General features: G+C 41.2%; 1 protein-coding gene across 1 annotated transcript in view; it reads right to left on the bottom strand.

Annotated features, from left to right (window-relative positions):
- Positions 1 to 437: 437 nt before the first annotated feature.
- LOC117559417 (transcription factor SOX-6-like) overlaps positions 438 to 16,759 on the bottom strand; it is a 38,469-nt gene continuing 22,147 nt past the window's right edge. The window contains exons 6-9 of the mRNA XM_034236180.1: positions 10,537 to 10,645; positions 8,496 to 8,666; positions 4,545 to 4,758; positions 438 to 1,813 (exon numbers count right to left, since the gene is read on the bottom strand). Of these exons, the coding sequence (XP_034092071.1) occupies positions 1,477 to 1,813; positions 4,545 to 4,758; positions 8,496 to 8,666; positions 10,537 to 10,645 (831 nt within the window). The 3' untranslated portion in view covers positions 438 to 1,476. The remainder of the gene's footprint in view (positions 1,814 to 4,544; positions 4,759 to 8,495; positions 8,667 to 10,536; positions 10,646 to 16,759) is intronic.

Here is a 16,759-nt window from a genome sequence, read left to right as displayed (position 1 = left end):
TCAATTGCACCATACTGGTAAATACTGGACAATGTGCTAAGTGTTTGGCCTCAAGGGACTATGGGAAATGTTGTTCATGAAAGCACCGATGCAGCAGAACTAAAGGACAGCCTCTTCTACGTCTAAAAGCTCGATGGGCTGCTAGAGATTGAAGCGTGTGCGTGTGTGTGTGTGTATGTGTGGCCTAGCATTACCATCCTTGTGGGGACCTAAATCGGTTTACACAGTCACATGTGGGGACTCGCCTCCCTTATGGGGACATAATGGAGGTCCCCATGAGGGGAATCATTAATTTTAGGGTGAAGACTTGGTAAGGGTAAGGGTTAGGGTCAGGCATGTGTTGGTTATGGTTAAGGTTAGGATAAGTCTCCAGGAAATGCATGTAAGTCAATGTAATGTCCCCTGAAGTGATGTATACAGTACATGGTGTGTGTGTGTGTGTGTGTGTGTGTGTGTGTGTGTGTGTGTGTGTGTGTGTGTGTGTGTGTGTGTGTGTGTGTGTGTGCGTGTGTGTGTGTGTGTGTGTGTGTGTGTGTGTGTGTGTGTGTTTTTCTAGGCCAGCGTAATGATCCCCTCCTCATGTCATCAGATAGAAAAGGATGATTGTGTAAGACTTTTTTGCAGCATTTGAAGTTAAGACTAGAACATCCCGAGTGAATGTGAATGTAGATTTGGCACATTTGAAGTAAATCTGTACAATGCCTGCCTGGGTACCTACTTAGTCTAATAATAATAATAATAATAATAATATTGTGATATTATAAGGGATTTTGCTCCCTTTATTTCATAGACAGTCTGAAAATCCTACCACTCTTTTTGTAAGAAAACGAAAAAAACCAACACATTCACAAGCTGGCACATCATACCTGAGCAGGGATATAAAAAAGAAAAACTAAAAGTAATGTAAGCAGTTTGTCAGAAAAACAAAGTGTAGATGTAAGAAACAAAAGTAAGACTATAAGATTACAATAGCTAGGATTTATATTAAAACTTTTCAAATTTCAAGTTCCGACAGTCCAGAGTTTGTACAGGTCAGAAAAAAAGTCTATAGAACAAAAGCACAAAAAAAGTAAATACAGAAAGATAAAAACTAAATCACTCCTTAAACATTTAAGACCAATAGCTGTTGAAGACCAATTCCTGATGCTTCAAAATCCATGCATGCTCTTTACAAACCACACGGCAATGTGTTCGTCGCTCATTTGCCCCGTTCTGTCTCATTCTCTGTCTTTCTTTCTTCTAACTCTTATCCGTCCTGTTGAGATTGTCAAAGTGTAGGAAGTTCATCTTCAGTTCTGAATGTCCCATCAGTCCTCGTCCTCGAATGTCCATCACAGATACTTTCCTTGTTCTGAGCATGTTCGTCCTGAAGGTCCGCCTGAAGGTCTCTATAATAAACTGTGTGTTTTTTAAAAGTGTCTCTGAGTATAATGGGAGTTTTTTCATTATTTATCTTCCTCTTTTTACAACCCGAGTTCAGTTGGCGCTGACGGCCTCCCGTGTCTCGTGGTCGCTGCTATAGTCTGACTTTTGCTCGTCAAAGTCCGCGTACATGTCCATGTCCTCCTGTCCGTTGGCCCGGTTGCTAGGCCGATTTAAGGCTCGCCCCCTGCCGCCCCCCACCGCCGGCTCGGGCTTCATCCCGTACGTGCTCTGGATGACGGGGATGGCGGGCTCGGGGCTGGCGGAGTTGCTGGAGCAGTCTGAGGTCAGGTGGGGGGACGGGGTAGCTGTTGTTGCCATGGTGATGGCGCCCGGGTACACTCCTACTCCTCCGGGGCTGCTGCCGCTGAGAGCCATGGGGGGCTGAGGCCTGAGAAACAAGGGAGGAAAGTGTTAATCATAAGTTAACAATAACAACATTGATAGGTAGGAAGGACTCAGATCTTTTATTTAAAGGGGCCCTTTAAAGCTCATTTTCAGGTTTCATATTAGTATTTAGTGTCTCTACTCTGTGACAAGTCTCCATGCTTTAATGTGCAAATATCCCCTGAAGTTGGTCTACTTTTGGTTTTACTTGAAAGCTCTTGTGGCAAATGCAATAAGGAGCTGTCTTTGCTTTGTTTAGTCAAGATTGAAATAGGTTTGGCTTGTGCGCTTGCTGGTTTGATGCTGGACTGCTGCCTTTTGGAGCAACTTTATAGACTTGATTTTTCCTTTCATGAGGCTTCATTTATATCATGCTTACAATTGGATTTGCTTCTATAATGCTTTTGTGTTCATCAAAAAGAGATTATGTGGTTCAGAAGAGTCAATCTCAGAGGTTTTACAGTCCTGGTGATCTGGCTATTACAATAAGTGGCCCTATTAAAGGTGGGGTATGTAAGTTTGAGAAACCGGCTCGAGATGCACTTTTTGTTATATTCCATGGAATGCTCTCAAAATCCCGATAGCAATGAATATCTGAAGTGCTTTGACAAAAAATCCATAAAAAAACGTCATCTGTGGGCGCTGTAAAAAGCACGACCAATCATCTGAGCCGGCCCGGCTAAAGTAACTGGATGGCCTACCTGCCTGTCAGCCTTCCATCTGTGCACAAACTTATCTCGTGCCCTCATTGGTCATGTGCGCGTTCGTGTGTGTTGGAGGAGGGGCTCTGTAAGGAAGTGGCAGATTTTTTCCGGTCATGTATTTTCAAATTCTAGCGCACTCGAGCTGGTTTCTCCAAAATTACCTACCCCACCTTTAAGCTAATTCTGAGGTTCATATCAGTATGTTGTGTCTCTACTGTGACATGTCTCCATGGTTTAATGTTCAAAAAGCTCTTTAGTTTTCTCATACTGCCTGTGCTGCAGCACCGCTTTTCACCCTCTGTCTGAAACCAGAGCCCATTCTGCTCTGATTGGTTAGCTGGCCGGCTCTGTTGTGATTTCGTCAACCTGCTTAGAGATGTCCCGCCCCTTAGCCTATCACGTACAATGTGTTGGAGCGTGGGACCACGAATGTCCCTACAAAATGTCATAGCTACCCATCTTATAGTTGTTGAGATACTGAAATGTGGAGCACTTACCAACAGACATGTCTTGGACGATAAAGAAACAGACTGCGTAGAAATATTTATGAAACGTTTTAAATGATTTGGTAATCAAGGAGCTTCTGAACAACGTGGAGAGAACTTTGTTTGATCAGATACTGATTCATTATATGTTCCTTTAAACAAACTGCTTTGAACAAAACATTCATCTGAGGCCACTTAGAGCAGCTCTCCTCTCTTCTGTCGGGCCTGTCCTAACAGGAGCGCCCTGCCAGCTCACAGCAGCTAAATAACCTGTTAAGATGAAGCTGGAATGGAGGTAAACGCACATCACTCAAACAGGCCCTCTGGCTCCTCAAATGAGCCACATAAAGCAGGAAAATTACCGTCACGTTTCTCACCTAACCGTTTTCCCTCTGTCTCCTGAAACAATTACCGCCTAACGCTCTGACAGACTAATTCTCACTTTAAACGCTTTAAAACAACACTGATTTAGTGACGTGGAAAGTGCCAGCAAACTGCTTGTGTACTGGCTCTCGCACGCTTTTTGATTTAGCTTTGATTGAAAAAGCAGGCCTGGAGAATCATGAGCTTTTTTTCATTCTCTTGACCACACACAGTATAATGTGGCATCGAGCCTGTGACGTCTGCCTCTCTCTCAAACATCTGCTTACATTTCATATTCCACCATGTCTGTCTGTGTCCAATTTCACTGCCCGCAAGCGCCCAGCATTGTCCTAATTTAATAAATGACAAGCTATTAAAAATCGCTCCTATTCAAAGCCGTGGCCTCTGGTAAATCCATCTGAAGCACAGGCCGCTGTGATGGCTTTAAACACATCCATGGCTGGTTCCTATTAAGACAATGCCACTGTTTTTCCCCTCTCACTCAGAAATACAATGCTCTGCAGCGAGTGCTTAAAGGGTTTTACAGATATAATCATTTTAGAGCATGACACGAGGCAAATGGTTTCATGAACGGTCCATAAACCCTGATGGTCACCCCGCAAACATCTAGCAAATACCTGTATTAAGGAAAATGTATTTTATAATCAAACTTGGTCAAAAGAGCCCATAGAAATAAATAAATACTTTCTTTTAAAGAATGTGATTGAAATCCCCCTCAAATTCCTTCTTGATTTACATGTGGTGCTTCATGTTTTTGTTTATCTAATTATTCATGCCTGAATGTCCATATTCACCGAGCAGGATGGCATGTTTATTAAAGAAGAAACGAGTGAACTGAGAGGTCACAGGTGCAGCAGTAAATTAGTCAAAGTGTTCTTGAGCAGGAGACACAAAGCCTGTGTGATCCGAGGCTCGTGAACAATGACCTCTTTTAGAAATCTGCCTTCTTGTATTCGATGCATTGAATGAGAAACATTTTTGGGCCGAGCTATTTCTCTGGGAATTTGACCTTGCTTCTTCAAAAAGTAGCTGTAACATAAAGAAACTCATTGCAAACTGCACCATGCAGCCATTGCATTTCTACACAAGGTTTAATTTGAACTGTCCTTACAAACATTTGTCCTAATCTGTGAAGTTCATCGAGACATTTCTTTGGACTCACCCCACGAAGAACTGCCTCATCTCCTGGCGCCGTGACCTCATCATCTGCTTGTACTCTCCGATGCGCAGCTTCTTGCCATCGATGATGCAGGTCCTCTTCGGCCGCGGCTTGTACTTGTAGTTGGGATATTTCTCCAGATGGATCTTACTCAGGCGGGCCTGCTCCTCGTAGTACGGCTGCTTCTCCTGGTTGGTCATGCCTTTCCAGCGAGAGCCTGCAGAAAAAGATGAATCAAATCAAATCAAGGTTTACTTATAAAGAACATTTAAAAGCGATTTTTGGTCGAGCCAAAGTGCTGTACATGTAATAAAAACACATTACTACAATCACAATAAAAGACAATAAATTACAACAGATATATAAATGTGAAGGTTTTAACTTAGTCTGATTCGAAGTTTTGATTTAGTTTATCCTTATCTTATGAGTAGCAGATAACCGAAAAACGTTTATTATGGATGGTCCATAAACCCTGGAGTTGACCTCACTAACCTATTTTCTTATTTTATATCCACACTGGGACCTTATAGAAATCGCTATGGAATACAATTAAATGGATGTGATTAAATTCCCCCTTAATTACCTAATGAATGACATTTGAATGTTTTATATGTTATGTAACTCATTATTTTAGGAAAAATACCCATTCTCATGCAAACTGACGCTCAGGCACAAGTTAGCAAATCGTACTCAGAGATACATTTAATAGCCAGGTTAGAATCAAATGTGTGCATTTAATTTGACTCTTTGACGTGGGAAAGAGAATTACCCGCACAAACTATATTCCGCATATTGGATTTATAAGATATATTGTCACTATCAGGCATCTCAAAGGCATTTCATTTTTGAGTATTATTATTAGGGAAATCCACATTTCAGGAATTATAGCGAGTGACACCATTTCAACTTTCTCACAGGACTTAAGTGAAAAAATGGTTTTGAGGTGTTTTCTAAACTCGTTCACTGATACCGGTTGAGCACAGAGTTTGTGGTAAAATAGATGTAATGACTACTGCATGAGTGATCACACAACGCTAACAAAATGTCACTCATTAAACCAACACTTCAAACCGTCTCAGAGCCTTGGTGGGTTCATTTCTGGTGTTTTATCTTTGTGAGCTCGGATGTTGTCATGTGAACAGACACCATCGAGTCTGTTTAAAATCAGGAGTGGATTACACTCTGCTCCCTCTTGGCTCGAGAAGAATGATACGTTGTGTACTTCTCATTTCCCCCGCTAAGAGGACCTTCTGAACAAGTGGACAGGGCCATTACCGCAGGAACGCAGCACATCTGCGAAGCAATCTGACAACCGATTATACACACCCCGCCTCGCTCCTCTGTTTATCAAGGTTTATCACAAAATACTCCTGTACTTTTGTGACACAGGAAACAGAGAGGGGTTTTTCTTTTTTTTAAGCCTTCCACCCACTCTCTAAAGTCCAGCTGTGTTATTACATTGGAGAAACATGCATTGTACACAAGCAGTAATATATACATACACAATTGTGCACTTTAAGTTCTGCTTTTTGTCCTTATACTGCCACACAGGGTCAGGAATGACTTGAAAATACTTTCTGAAGGCTTCTTGCCAACTGCCTGTTCATATGTGACCTTAAATGTCCCAAATCAAATAATTTAACTATTGAGAGATGAAAGTACAGTAGTTGAATACTCGATTCTGATCAATCAACCATCAATTCGGACATTCAAGAGGTTGTTAATTCTTGCTAACCGGCTGTTGCTAAAGACAACAGACTGTTGCTATGGAAGATCAAGGGACTATGGTCAGTCATATCAATAATCCCTTACATATCAGACATGTCTACACTAATGATCCGAGGTGGAAGAAGTACTCAGATTTGAGGTAAAGGTGTTACAACTAAAAGTCTGCATTTGAAATGTTACACAAGGCCATTTTCATTATTATATGATATGTTTTGATTATATTGATTGATCATTAAAGTGTTCTCAAAGCTGGTAAAGGTGCAGCTAGTTTGAATGACTGTGTATACTGCAGGGTAGCTTGTTATTTTACTCCAGGTGTAACTAAGGTCTGATTTAAGAGTTGATTATATTTCACATCATCGATCCAAATCTGCTAAGTAACTTACAGTATGGTATTAAATCAATGCAATGGATATGTGTACTGTTGGTTAGGGTTAGGGTTACCTTTGAATTGTTGTGGGTATACGTTAGGTACAAGTCCCTCAAAGATGTACTTAAGTATAGAACTTAACGTTAAGGTACTAAGTTACTTTGCATCCCATCACAAATCAAGAAGCATTGGATGAAACTGATGAACCCTTTTATCCGAGCCCATTGATGGAGGAACACACAGAGCCACCTAATACAAGTCCGTTTGTTAGTGTTTCTCAGGAGGAACATTTACATTCAGCGCTCACTAAAGCCCGGCTCAGGACAGTGGAGGTCTTCAGGACATTTCAGAACAACCGCTGTGCTCAGCCCCGTGTGAATGGCTATCTGTGTCCAGGAGGTTAGTATCAACACGGCTACTTTATAACTGAATGCATCCATCACACTAGTCAGGCCGACACAGTGGAGCTCTGTGTGTGAAGTGTTCCACGTTTAAAAAGCACACTGGGCCTTCTTATAGCGCGCAGCCTGCAGCTAATAGACCCTGTGAACTGTAGGATGTAGAGGGACCTCATGAGCGGAGAGAAAGACTTGACATCTGCAGGTTAGAGGGACATCAACGAGGCAAATTATAAATGTGTGTTTGAATAAGAAAGGGAAATGTACTCTCACAACCATGAAGAGTTCATCGTGGATGCGTTGTGTGTCTGTGTGTCTAGGATTTCCATCATGAACAACAATGAAATAAAGGGATTTGAAAGAAAACCTTGATCTAAATTGAAAAATAGGTGTTTAAAATACTGATAAAAGAAGCTGAGTGTCCTAGTGTATAGTATATGAGGTATTTGTGTGCAAAGAAAGGTAAGAGGTAAATGGGGGGACGCATACAAATAAATGTGTTAGCCCATGTCTCAGTGACTATAAATACATCTTATTATTTTGTATTCTATTTAACCCTCCTGTTGTCTTCGGGTCAAATCTGACCGATTTACTACTTTCATCAATCACAACTTTTTTGTTTTACATTCGATTGCATTAAGGCTTTATGATATCCTTCACAGTAGACATTTGAACATATCAAATAGCTGATCACCACTTTCATTGAATGTTGGATGATTTAGTCAACTTTGTAAAACCCATGGTGTTCCCGGTCAAAAATGACCGCCATGAAGAAAAGGAATTAGTAACCATCCGGATCAGATAAAACACACACATAAACACACACACACACACACACACACACACACACACACACACACACACACACACACACACAACACACACACACACACACACACACACACACACACACACACACCACACACACACACACACACACACACACACACACACACACACACACACACACACTAGATGTGTTCCCCCACCCGTATGTGCCCATCCCCCCACATGGATCACACCACGCACACACAATATATGTTCAGTGTCTATTCTTTGTATATTTACTGCAGTTCTTCATGTATGCCAGTACTCTGATACAATATGTACAGTTTGAAAGGGTGTTAAATGAAATGTGGTGATGATTAATGGTTTTTGTGTTAATGTAATAGCAGTTAAAACAGGACCGGTCAAATTTGACCGCGAACACCAAAGTAAAGGGGGGGAACGAAGACAATAGGAGTGTATAATATTTACCACAAGCGTTAATACATTTTCTCGTGAAAATCAATCCAAAAGTAAATTGCGTTAACTAAATGAGAATCAAATGCTCCCACAAGGACATACAAATAAAGACAATCCGACAGTTAGATTATGTTCATGACGATAAGGAGCTGACGGTTCTGTGTTGAACACTCTCTCTCCTTCTGTTAAATAATGATCTATGTAATCTCTCACCTAGGATCTTGCTGATGTTGGAGTTGTGCATGTCGGGGAAGGTCTGCAGGATCTTCCTCCGCTCGTCTTTGGCCCACACCATGAAGGCGTTCATCGGCCTCTTGATGTGCGGCTCTGCGGTGTTCCTGCCCCGAGCCTCCCTGAACACCCGCGCCTCCGTGATGTTGCTGCCTGTGAGACACAAAGGAACAACTAACTCTATATTACAGCTGAAACAATGAGTTAACGATATGTTGTTTGACAAAACATAATAGCCAATTATCTTGTAATGATGGCAGAACATATGGATATTTCCTGCTTGCCTCCATTCTTAACCACATTGAACTACATTTTCTCTGGGTTTTGGACTGACAAAACATTTAAATGACAATGTATTTAAATGTTATAAATAAACGTTTAAATAAATTATTACATTACATGATACTTGTTAGACGCTTTTATCCAAAGCAACTTACATACTCAATACTGTGGGCAATCCCCACAGGAGCACTTTGGGGTGAAGAGTCTCAGGGACACAACGACATGCATCATTGTTGATTATTTGTAACCCTGGTTGGACCATTCTTTTACCATTTTCAGTCTCTTTAAAGACCATAGGATGTAAAGATTATACAAGGAAGTAACCAGCCATTTATTTGATAATGATAATAACTGATTCTTGCGACCCTGTAGTTCACTTAATTCCCATCATTTAGACATGTATCTGTCATACTTTCACGCTTACCGAATAACTAACAAACTGGGATGGACATTTTTTGTAATGGATTAATCAAGAAAATAATCAGATTTGATCTTTTACTTGAGGATTTAAATAATACCCTACTACACGCCTGTCATTGAGACATTTATCTTTCATACTTTCACACTTGAAATGCAGGATATTGCTCTGTTATGGATGAGCCCTTCCTGTTTGTTTCTTAACCCCCTGTTCCGTGGGAGAGGATGTATAACAAAAGTATAACAAAAGTCTAATGGGGGTCTCGAGCCCTCAACGTGCTCTCTCACACACACACACACACACACACACACACACACACACACACACACACACACACACACACACACACACACCACACACACACACACACACACCACACACACACACACACACACACACACACACACCCCCACACACACACACACACACACACACACACACACACACACACACACTTCCGCCTGATAGCATCTCATTGCCCTTGCTGGTGTGTTTAGTGCTCTGATTCTTAACTAAACCACAATGAGTCTCCTCATCCCCCGTAAACACTGGGGCTTTATGAGCAACAGGTGGGTTTGGATAAAAAAGAAATAACACCATGTCCTTCGACTTCATTCATATAAGGGACCTTATAAAGTAATATCCGCTAACAGCATGCAATACAGAATAAAATAAGGTCATTTCTTTATGCTGTTAACTTTATTGACGACACACTCCTTGCTTGTCTTCGTCTGCTCGCATACTTGTACTGGGTGGGATTAGTCACAAACACTCGGTGTGGAAAAAAGGAGAAAAGTTCCACCTCTTGTCGTGTACTTTCAGGAAGAAAAAAATAACAGTGTAATTTTTCAAGAGCGTAACATGTTGACATTGAACACGCACTGTTTAGCTGTTCAGGGTGTGCTTCCTGAGGAGCACAATAAATATTTGTGTTCCCTGAATACCTGCATGTTCTCTTGACGATCACTTCTTCTGTATTGTGGATTTCTGAGACGGACGAACACTAGAAGCGGGGCCTCTTTTCTACGAGGGGCCCCGCGGAGTTAAGGGTCACTGGTATCAATTTAGTCTGAACAGGATGTGACCGCTTCTAACTGAGACCCTGCTTCTCAGAAACCCAGATTCTCCTTCCTCATATATCCCTCCAGCCTTCCATTTTATGATGTATTTTCGACATTTGCATATATTTAGGAATCAAAAAGATTAGGAGGAACTAAAAATGAGGTTTGCAAGACTCTGAGAAGTAGGAGAAACAGGCCTAATTCAACAAATCATGAGATAATGCTAGAAAACAGGTCGTAAAAATATCACGGAGACGCTTACCATCCAGATCTTCTGGTCTCGTCAGGTCAATCACCCGATGCACCATTTTCCCAGCATCCTCCCCGAGCTTCCCCAGGTGCTGGCTCAGCGTCTCATAGTGCAGCCGCTCCTGCAACACAAGAAATAAATAGAAAATGTTATAAGCTGCAAGTGAATATGATTTCATTCATTGTGTTCACAAACCGCTTAAAAGACAATCTTCAAGGCATAATGGAGATTTGTGAAATGGGACACGCCAATAGGTATCTGAAACTTTAGAATAGGGGCCCAAACACTGGAAAGAAAGTATTTATAATATATATGACTAAAATATCTGGAATTTGAATAATTTCCTCTTAAGTTCATGTATTACAAATAATTATTACAAGATAAAAAAAACACCTAAACCCAAAAGAGCTTAGGACCGCTTTATTAACCGCAGTTTTTAAAACACGACGCATCTGTGAAAAAGATGATTTGAAATGTTTAATTCTTATTGCCTGGATGAAGTCTCTGTGTTTGACTGGCATCTTTTTAAATAAGTTGGAATGAAGGAAAGTCCGACCAAAATGGGAAATTTCTTTTTGATGCATTTTTCTTTTTTTTGCAGTATCTGAGAATATGAGTCATGTTGTTAATCATGCGATAACCTAACAGTAGAGCCCTTATGGGTCCAGCTAACCAACAGCATCTTCCCCAACCTCCCACCATCATCATCATCATCATCATCATCATCATCATCATCATCATCATCATCATCATCATCATCATCATCATCATCATCATCATCATCACCATCCTCCACTCTCTCAGATTCCCCCACTTCTGCCTGCCACTCCACTTCTGAGACAAAAAAACTTCTACAAGCGCCCTGCCTTTGGGCCCTTCCAGCTAAAATTACCTCCACCACCACGCTCCCAAACTGTGGTGGAGAACATTGAAACCCTCCGCACATCTACACTCCTCCTCCTCCTCCTCCTCCTCCTCCTCCCCCTCCTCCTCCTCCTCCTCCTCCTCCTCCTCCTCCTCCTCCTCCTCCTCCTCCTCCTCCTCCTCCTCCTCCTCCTCCTTTTTCTGGTGACAGAGGCATTTTGTTTGACGCAAGAAATGGTTGCCGGGTGAAGTCATGCCGCGGTAGCCGCTGGCAGAGTTGGTGGAACTTAGGGGCCGGCGTGTGTGTACGTGTATGTGTGTGTGTGTGTGTGTGTGTGTGTGTGTGTGTGTGTGTGTGTGTGTGTGTGTGTGTGTGTGTGTGTGTGTGTGTGTGTGTGTGTGTGTGTGTGTGTGTGTGTGTGTGTGTGTGTGCGCGTGTGTTTATAGATGAGGAGTAGGCGCGGGCCAATGTCAGCACTACGGCAGGGCTGTAATCAGGCCCGCCACAGAACATGTGCCTGGGCAGTGCCATGCTCACCGCAGGAAGCAACCGCCTAACAAAGGACTAAAGAAAAGAGGGAAAGACAGAGGGAGATGGAGGGAGTGAAATAAAAAGGGCAGAAGTGGAAAACTAGACCAGAGACGAGAATAAAGGCTCGGGTCCAACGAGAAGTTATTTTTTAGTGTTGCCGAACAATAGGCTCAGGGAAAGTGGTCATTGTTTTAGGAAGTATAATTCTGGTGATTCTAATGTAAAGTGACCGTAGATTGAATTTATATTTCCTAAGGAGATGGTTGGAACTGTATCACGATCAGATCCACTACAGAGCATCATTTATAGACATCAGATGTAGTTAGAGACGTAGTTAGATCTTCCTGGTAAATAGGAGGATGAGAATAAAGGTTGGGTCCAATGAGAAATCCTTTTTAAGCTTGAAGTGCTAAACAACAGAAAGAAAGCGGTCATGGCTTTTGACATTTTTTGAAAGAGTCTGGTGATTTAAAGTGGACCTATCATGCTATATTTGAAACATATATTGTAGGGCCATACCTAAATAAAACATGTCTGTGAAGTTTTTTTTCAAAATACCAAACAGTTCACCCATTGCAGCCATGCCTCATACTGCTCAAACCCCTCTATTGCAGCCCTGTTAGAGAAATGTGGATCTTGGGTCCTTAGCTTGAAAAAAAAGAAAAAGAGGAGGCGGAGCTAATGCCTGATCAGAATTCTACCGGAGATAAAGTTAAATTCTGCTGTGATAAAACGCCATCCTGTTCTAAACCACATCAAGGATTATTTCTGAAACAGTATGGAGCTTAAATGCTTTTTCTCTTGCAGGTTTATCACAAGGTGAGTTCCTTTTTTTATTTCCTGCTTTTTAAACACATGCTCTCTCCAGTACAGGTTAGCTCTGAGTGTTAGCGAGGCTGGCTAATGTAAACAAAGACGAGATTACGTCCAAAACACGTCAGGCATTGTTTCTGATAGCAACTTTCGGATGGAATCTGTATACACGCTCGTTGTACACCCGTTTTTAAAAGATTTGGGTACGGAGGAAAAGAGAGAGGGTTTTATTTTCTGACGCTGCGTGAGTTCCCCGACGCACCGGGGACACATATTTATGTATAAAAGACATCACAAAGTGCATTTTGCATGTTAGGTCCCCTTTAAGTTCTCAAAGAGATGCTTCGCTCCATCAGATGCAGTACAGAGCATCATTGATAAACATCAGAAGTAGTTATAGACATATGAATGCTCATGGTAAACGGGAGGAGACGGATGGAAAACTAATGCACTGTTTTGGAAAATGCACCAGGAGAGCATCGATAGAGGTACGCTGATCCAAAACACAGATTGACAGCAGACGTGGGTCAAAATGTGCAAATATCCCCTGAAGTTGGTCTACTTTTGGTTTTACTTGAAAGCTCTTGTGGCAAATGCAATAAGGAGCTGTCTTTGCTTTGTTTAGTTAAGATTGAAATAGGTTTGGCTTGTGCGCTTGCTGGTTTGATGCTGGACTGCTGCCTTTTGGAGCAACTTTATAGACTTCATTTTCCTTTTCTCTCTTTCATGAGGCTTCATTTATATCATGCTTACAATTGGATTTGCTTCTATAATGCTTTTGTCTTCATCACAAAGAAATTAATTGGTTCAGAAGAGTCAATCTCAGAGGTTTTACAGTCCTGATGATCAGGCTATTACAATAAGTGGCCCTATTCTGCTAATTTGCAGGTTCATATTAGTATGTAGTGTCTCTATGTGACATGTCTCCATGGTTTAGTTCAAAAAAGCTCTTTATTTTCCTCATACTGCCTGTGCTGCAGCACCGCTTTTCACCCTCTGTCTGAAACCAGAGCCCAGTCTGCTCTGATTGGTTAGCTGGCCGGCTCTGTTGTGATTGGTCAACCGCTCAGAGATATCCTGCCTCTTAGCCTATCATGTACAATGTGTTGGAGCGCTAGCCAATAGAAGCGCGAGGGTTACATAGTGGTGTGGGAGAGAAACTGCGTCTAGAGGGAACTTTGGGATTTTATCCTTTGCAGACCATTTACATGCACTTAAACCTACAGTACTGTATGTAACACACTACAGGACAGGGAAACCCCAAGAAGCATAGAAAAAGAAGCCGACTTTTAAGGACAAATATGAATATGCAACAACATGGTTTAAAGACAGTTAATCCAACCACAGATTAATATTAAAAACTGGTCTGAATTGGAGCAGAAGTAGGAGCACTTCATTTAAAAGCAGGGAAGGTGACAAAAACAGAATTAATGAAATACAATGAAGTACGAATAAATGAGAGATTCACCTCAAATAAATAACAAAACAGGAGTGCTATTGACTTAAACACCCCCCCCCCCCCCCCCCCCCCCCCCCCACTGTAACAAATCCCCTCTGTATCTGTGAACACACAGTTGCTTTCATCGAGCCCGATTTTGCTGCTGAATGTATATTTCTACATTTAAGAGACACCCGACTCTTTTGTTCCGCCTGGTCTCCGCTCTTCTTGGCGTTTGCGTCTCTCCCCTGTTGCCGGGGGAACGCTCCAAACATCACAGTTTCTTTTTATTTTTTTATACCCACAGCGTATTGAGCTCATTACCACAGTTACAACTCTCCGGCCTGCCTCCAGCTGACCCGCAACCGTTTACTGTCTCCTCCCGGAGCAATCAACTTTGGAAACCTCCTCGCCCCCCCCGGCGTTCCCTCTCTCTTCCCGTTTTCCTCATCCTTCTTTCCTTCGTCAGACGATAGAGCTGTCAGTCAGTTTCACTCCCTCCTCCTCTTCCTCTCCATTCGTCCTATTCATAGCCCTTTACACTGTAGACTGTATAAAGCTTCACACCAACACCAGCCCTTCCTTCAGGGTCCAACCCCAAATAAAGTAGACCCTCCGCAGTCTATTTTCTCTGCTCTGTACATTAATATCAGTGGGGGAAACTAATAACGTACATTTACTGGAAGATTGTGCTTTGTGAGAGATGTGTACTTTACTTGAAGACATCCATTCAGTATTTAATTGTATTCATGTATTCATTTATTTTACATTTTATTTCATAATTTGTATTGTATTATTCTTTGGAGTCACGTAGAAGTTATATTACAGATTGCAGACTTCACTGTTCAATCTTTATAGTGATTACATTCATAAAACAAACACAAAATGTATTAATAAATAACCTTTTTTGACATATTTGTACTGTAATTAGGTATTTCCATTTGATGCTGGACAAACTTCAACATTAAAATACTCTTACATCAATTTTAGTTAGTTATAAACAGGATAATATAATCACCATAATAATGTACTGTGAAAAGATCAATTCTGTAAATCCAATACTTTTAATGTTAATACTTGAAGTACATTTCGCTGATAATACCTTTTATATTATTCTGAAATGGGCCATTGTGCAAAATGTGTTGTTTTGTACTTAGTAGTAGTAGTAGAGTCGATTTTGAAGCTAATACTTTTGCACTTGAGTACAATTTAAAACCACGACTTTCACTTCTAATTGAGTATTTGAACACTATAGTACTTGTAGAGTAGAGTAAAGGATCTGAGTACTTCTTCCAACACTGATTATAATAACGTATATCATTCAGGCATCAATGCAGTAACATGACGGTGACCTTTAATCAAGACTTGGAGACGTCAGAGCTGTCGGTTAACAGGCTCCTTCCTACACAGACCAACTCAGCGGCCAATATAAACGTCTATACAACCATTTCCTCCAGACTCAGAGCGCTCCACACACAGAAAATACCCGCTTTATTCAACAGGATGCAGACAAAATACATTTCTCTGTAATGGGCCTCATTAAATGAAAGACCCTAACATTTTGAGATCTGGTTCATTTCAAAACTGTGCAAAGAATAGGTCTAAGAGAAATGTGAATATTCAGGACGCAAAGGATTACGGCTGTTGGGTTTATATGTACAAACCAGCGAGTTAAAAAGTGTTATTAAAGTTTAAAAAGTGTTATTTTTAGAAAGTTGTCAGGACAAAAGCACTTCTGTTCACTCTGATGACACATGTTGTATTAAATGGAACAAGCTTCAACCTTCAATTTTATTTGGTACAGTTAAAGTTGGTATTGTGCCCATTCAGTTACTGTACATTAATTCAGTTTTTTCTATCTTGTAAAGGTTTGAAGTGCAAATAACAACTTTTGACTGCTGAAAGTTTGTGTGTGAATACAGCAAATCTTTGCGTTCAGACCTTTTCTTTCAACTGTTAAATTGTGTGTCCCCATAATTCAATGCTTCCACTTTAGAAATGTCTATTTCTTGGTTGCATACCCAGAATGGTCCAAAGTGAGAAAACAGATCTTGGAGTAATATAAAATGTGTTCCTTTTGTGTGTCCTGTACATTTACCTACACTTAGTCTGCCAACACACACCATGCTCACCTCCTCTAGAAACAGGAAAAGTAGTCCCTCATGGTTCAGAGCCGTGTCTTATTTTGTTATCATATTTCGTATTAACTTTACCCAGCTGTGCAGATACGTCACCATTGTTAAGATAACCTTACCATGCAGGCTTACAAATAAACTAAGCTAGTGATGCCAATAGTTTAAAAAATGTAATCTGTACGGTGGCCGACGGGTGCAAATGTGATACAACAGCGCAAAAGATGTCCATAAGAAATAAGAGAAATCAGAATGTTTTTTACTTTATTATAACATGATTGCTGATTTACTGGTATGATGTGTGACAATGTAACCTTAGCTGGAGCATCGACCAAGCCGCTGTCAGTGAGAGCCTCTGTTTAATGTGCGCTACGCTATCTCTGCTGCTATCACACTGCGAGCATATCTGTTCCTACAGTGGTGACCCTGTCCACTATCTCGCTCTCTTATGCTACT

This window comes from Gymnodraco acuticeps, unplaced genomic scaffold, assembly GCF_902827175.1.
Source record: "Gymnodraco acuticeps unplaced genomic scaffold, fGymAcu1.1, whole genome shotgun sequence".
Classification (NCBI taxonomy): domain Eukaryota; kingdom Metazoa; phylum Chordata; class Actinopteri; order Perciformes; family Bathydraconidae; genus Gymnodraco; species Gymnodraco acuticeps.
Note: the sequence above shows the minus strand (reverse complement) of the source record. Positions and strands in the feature narration are given on the sequence as shown.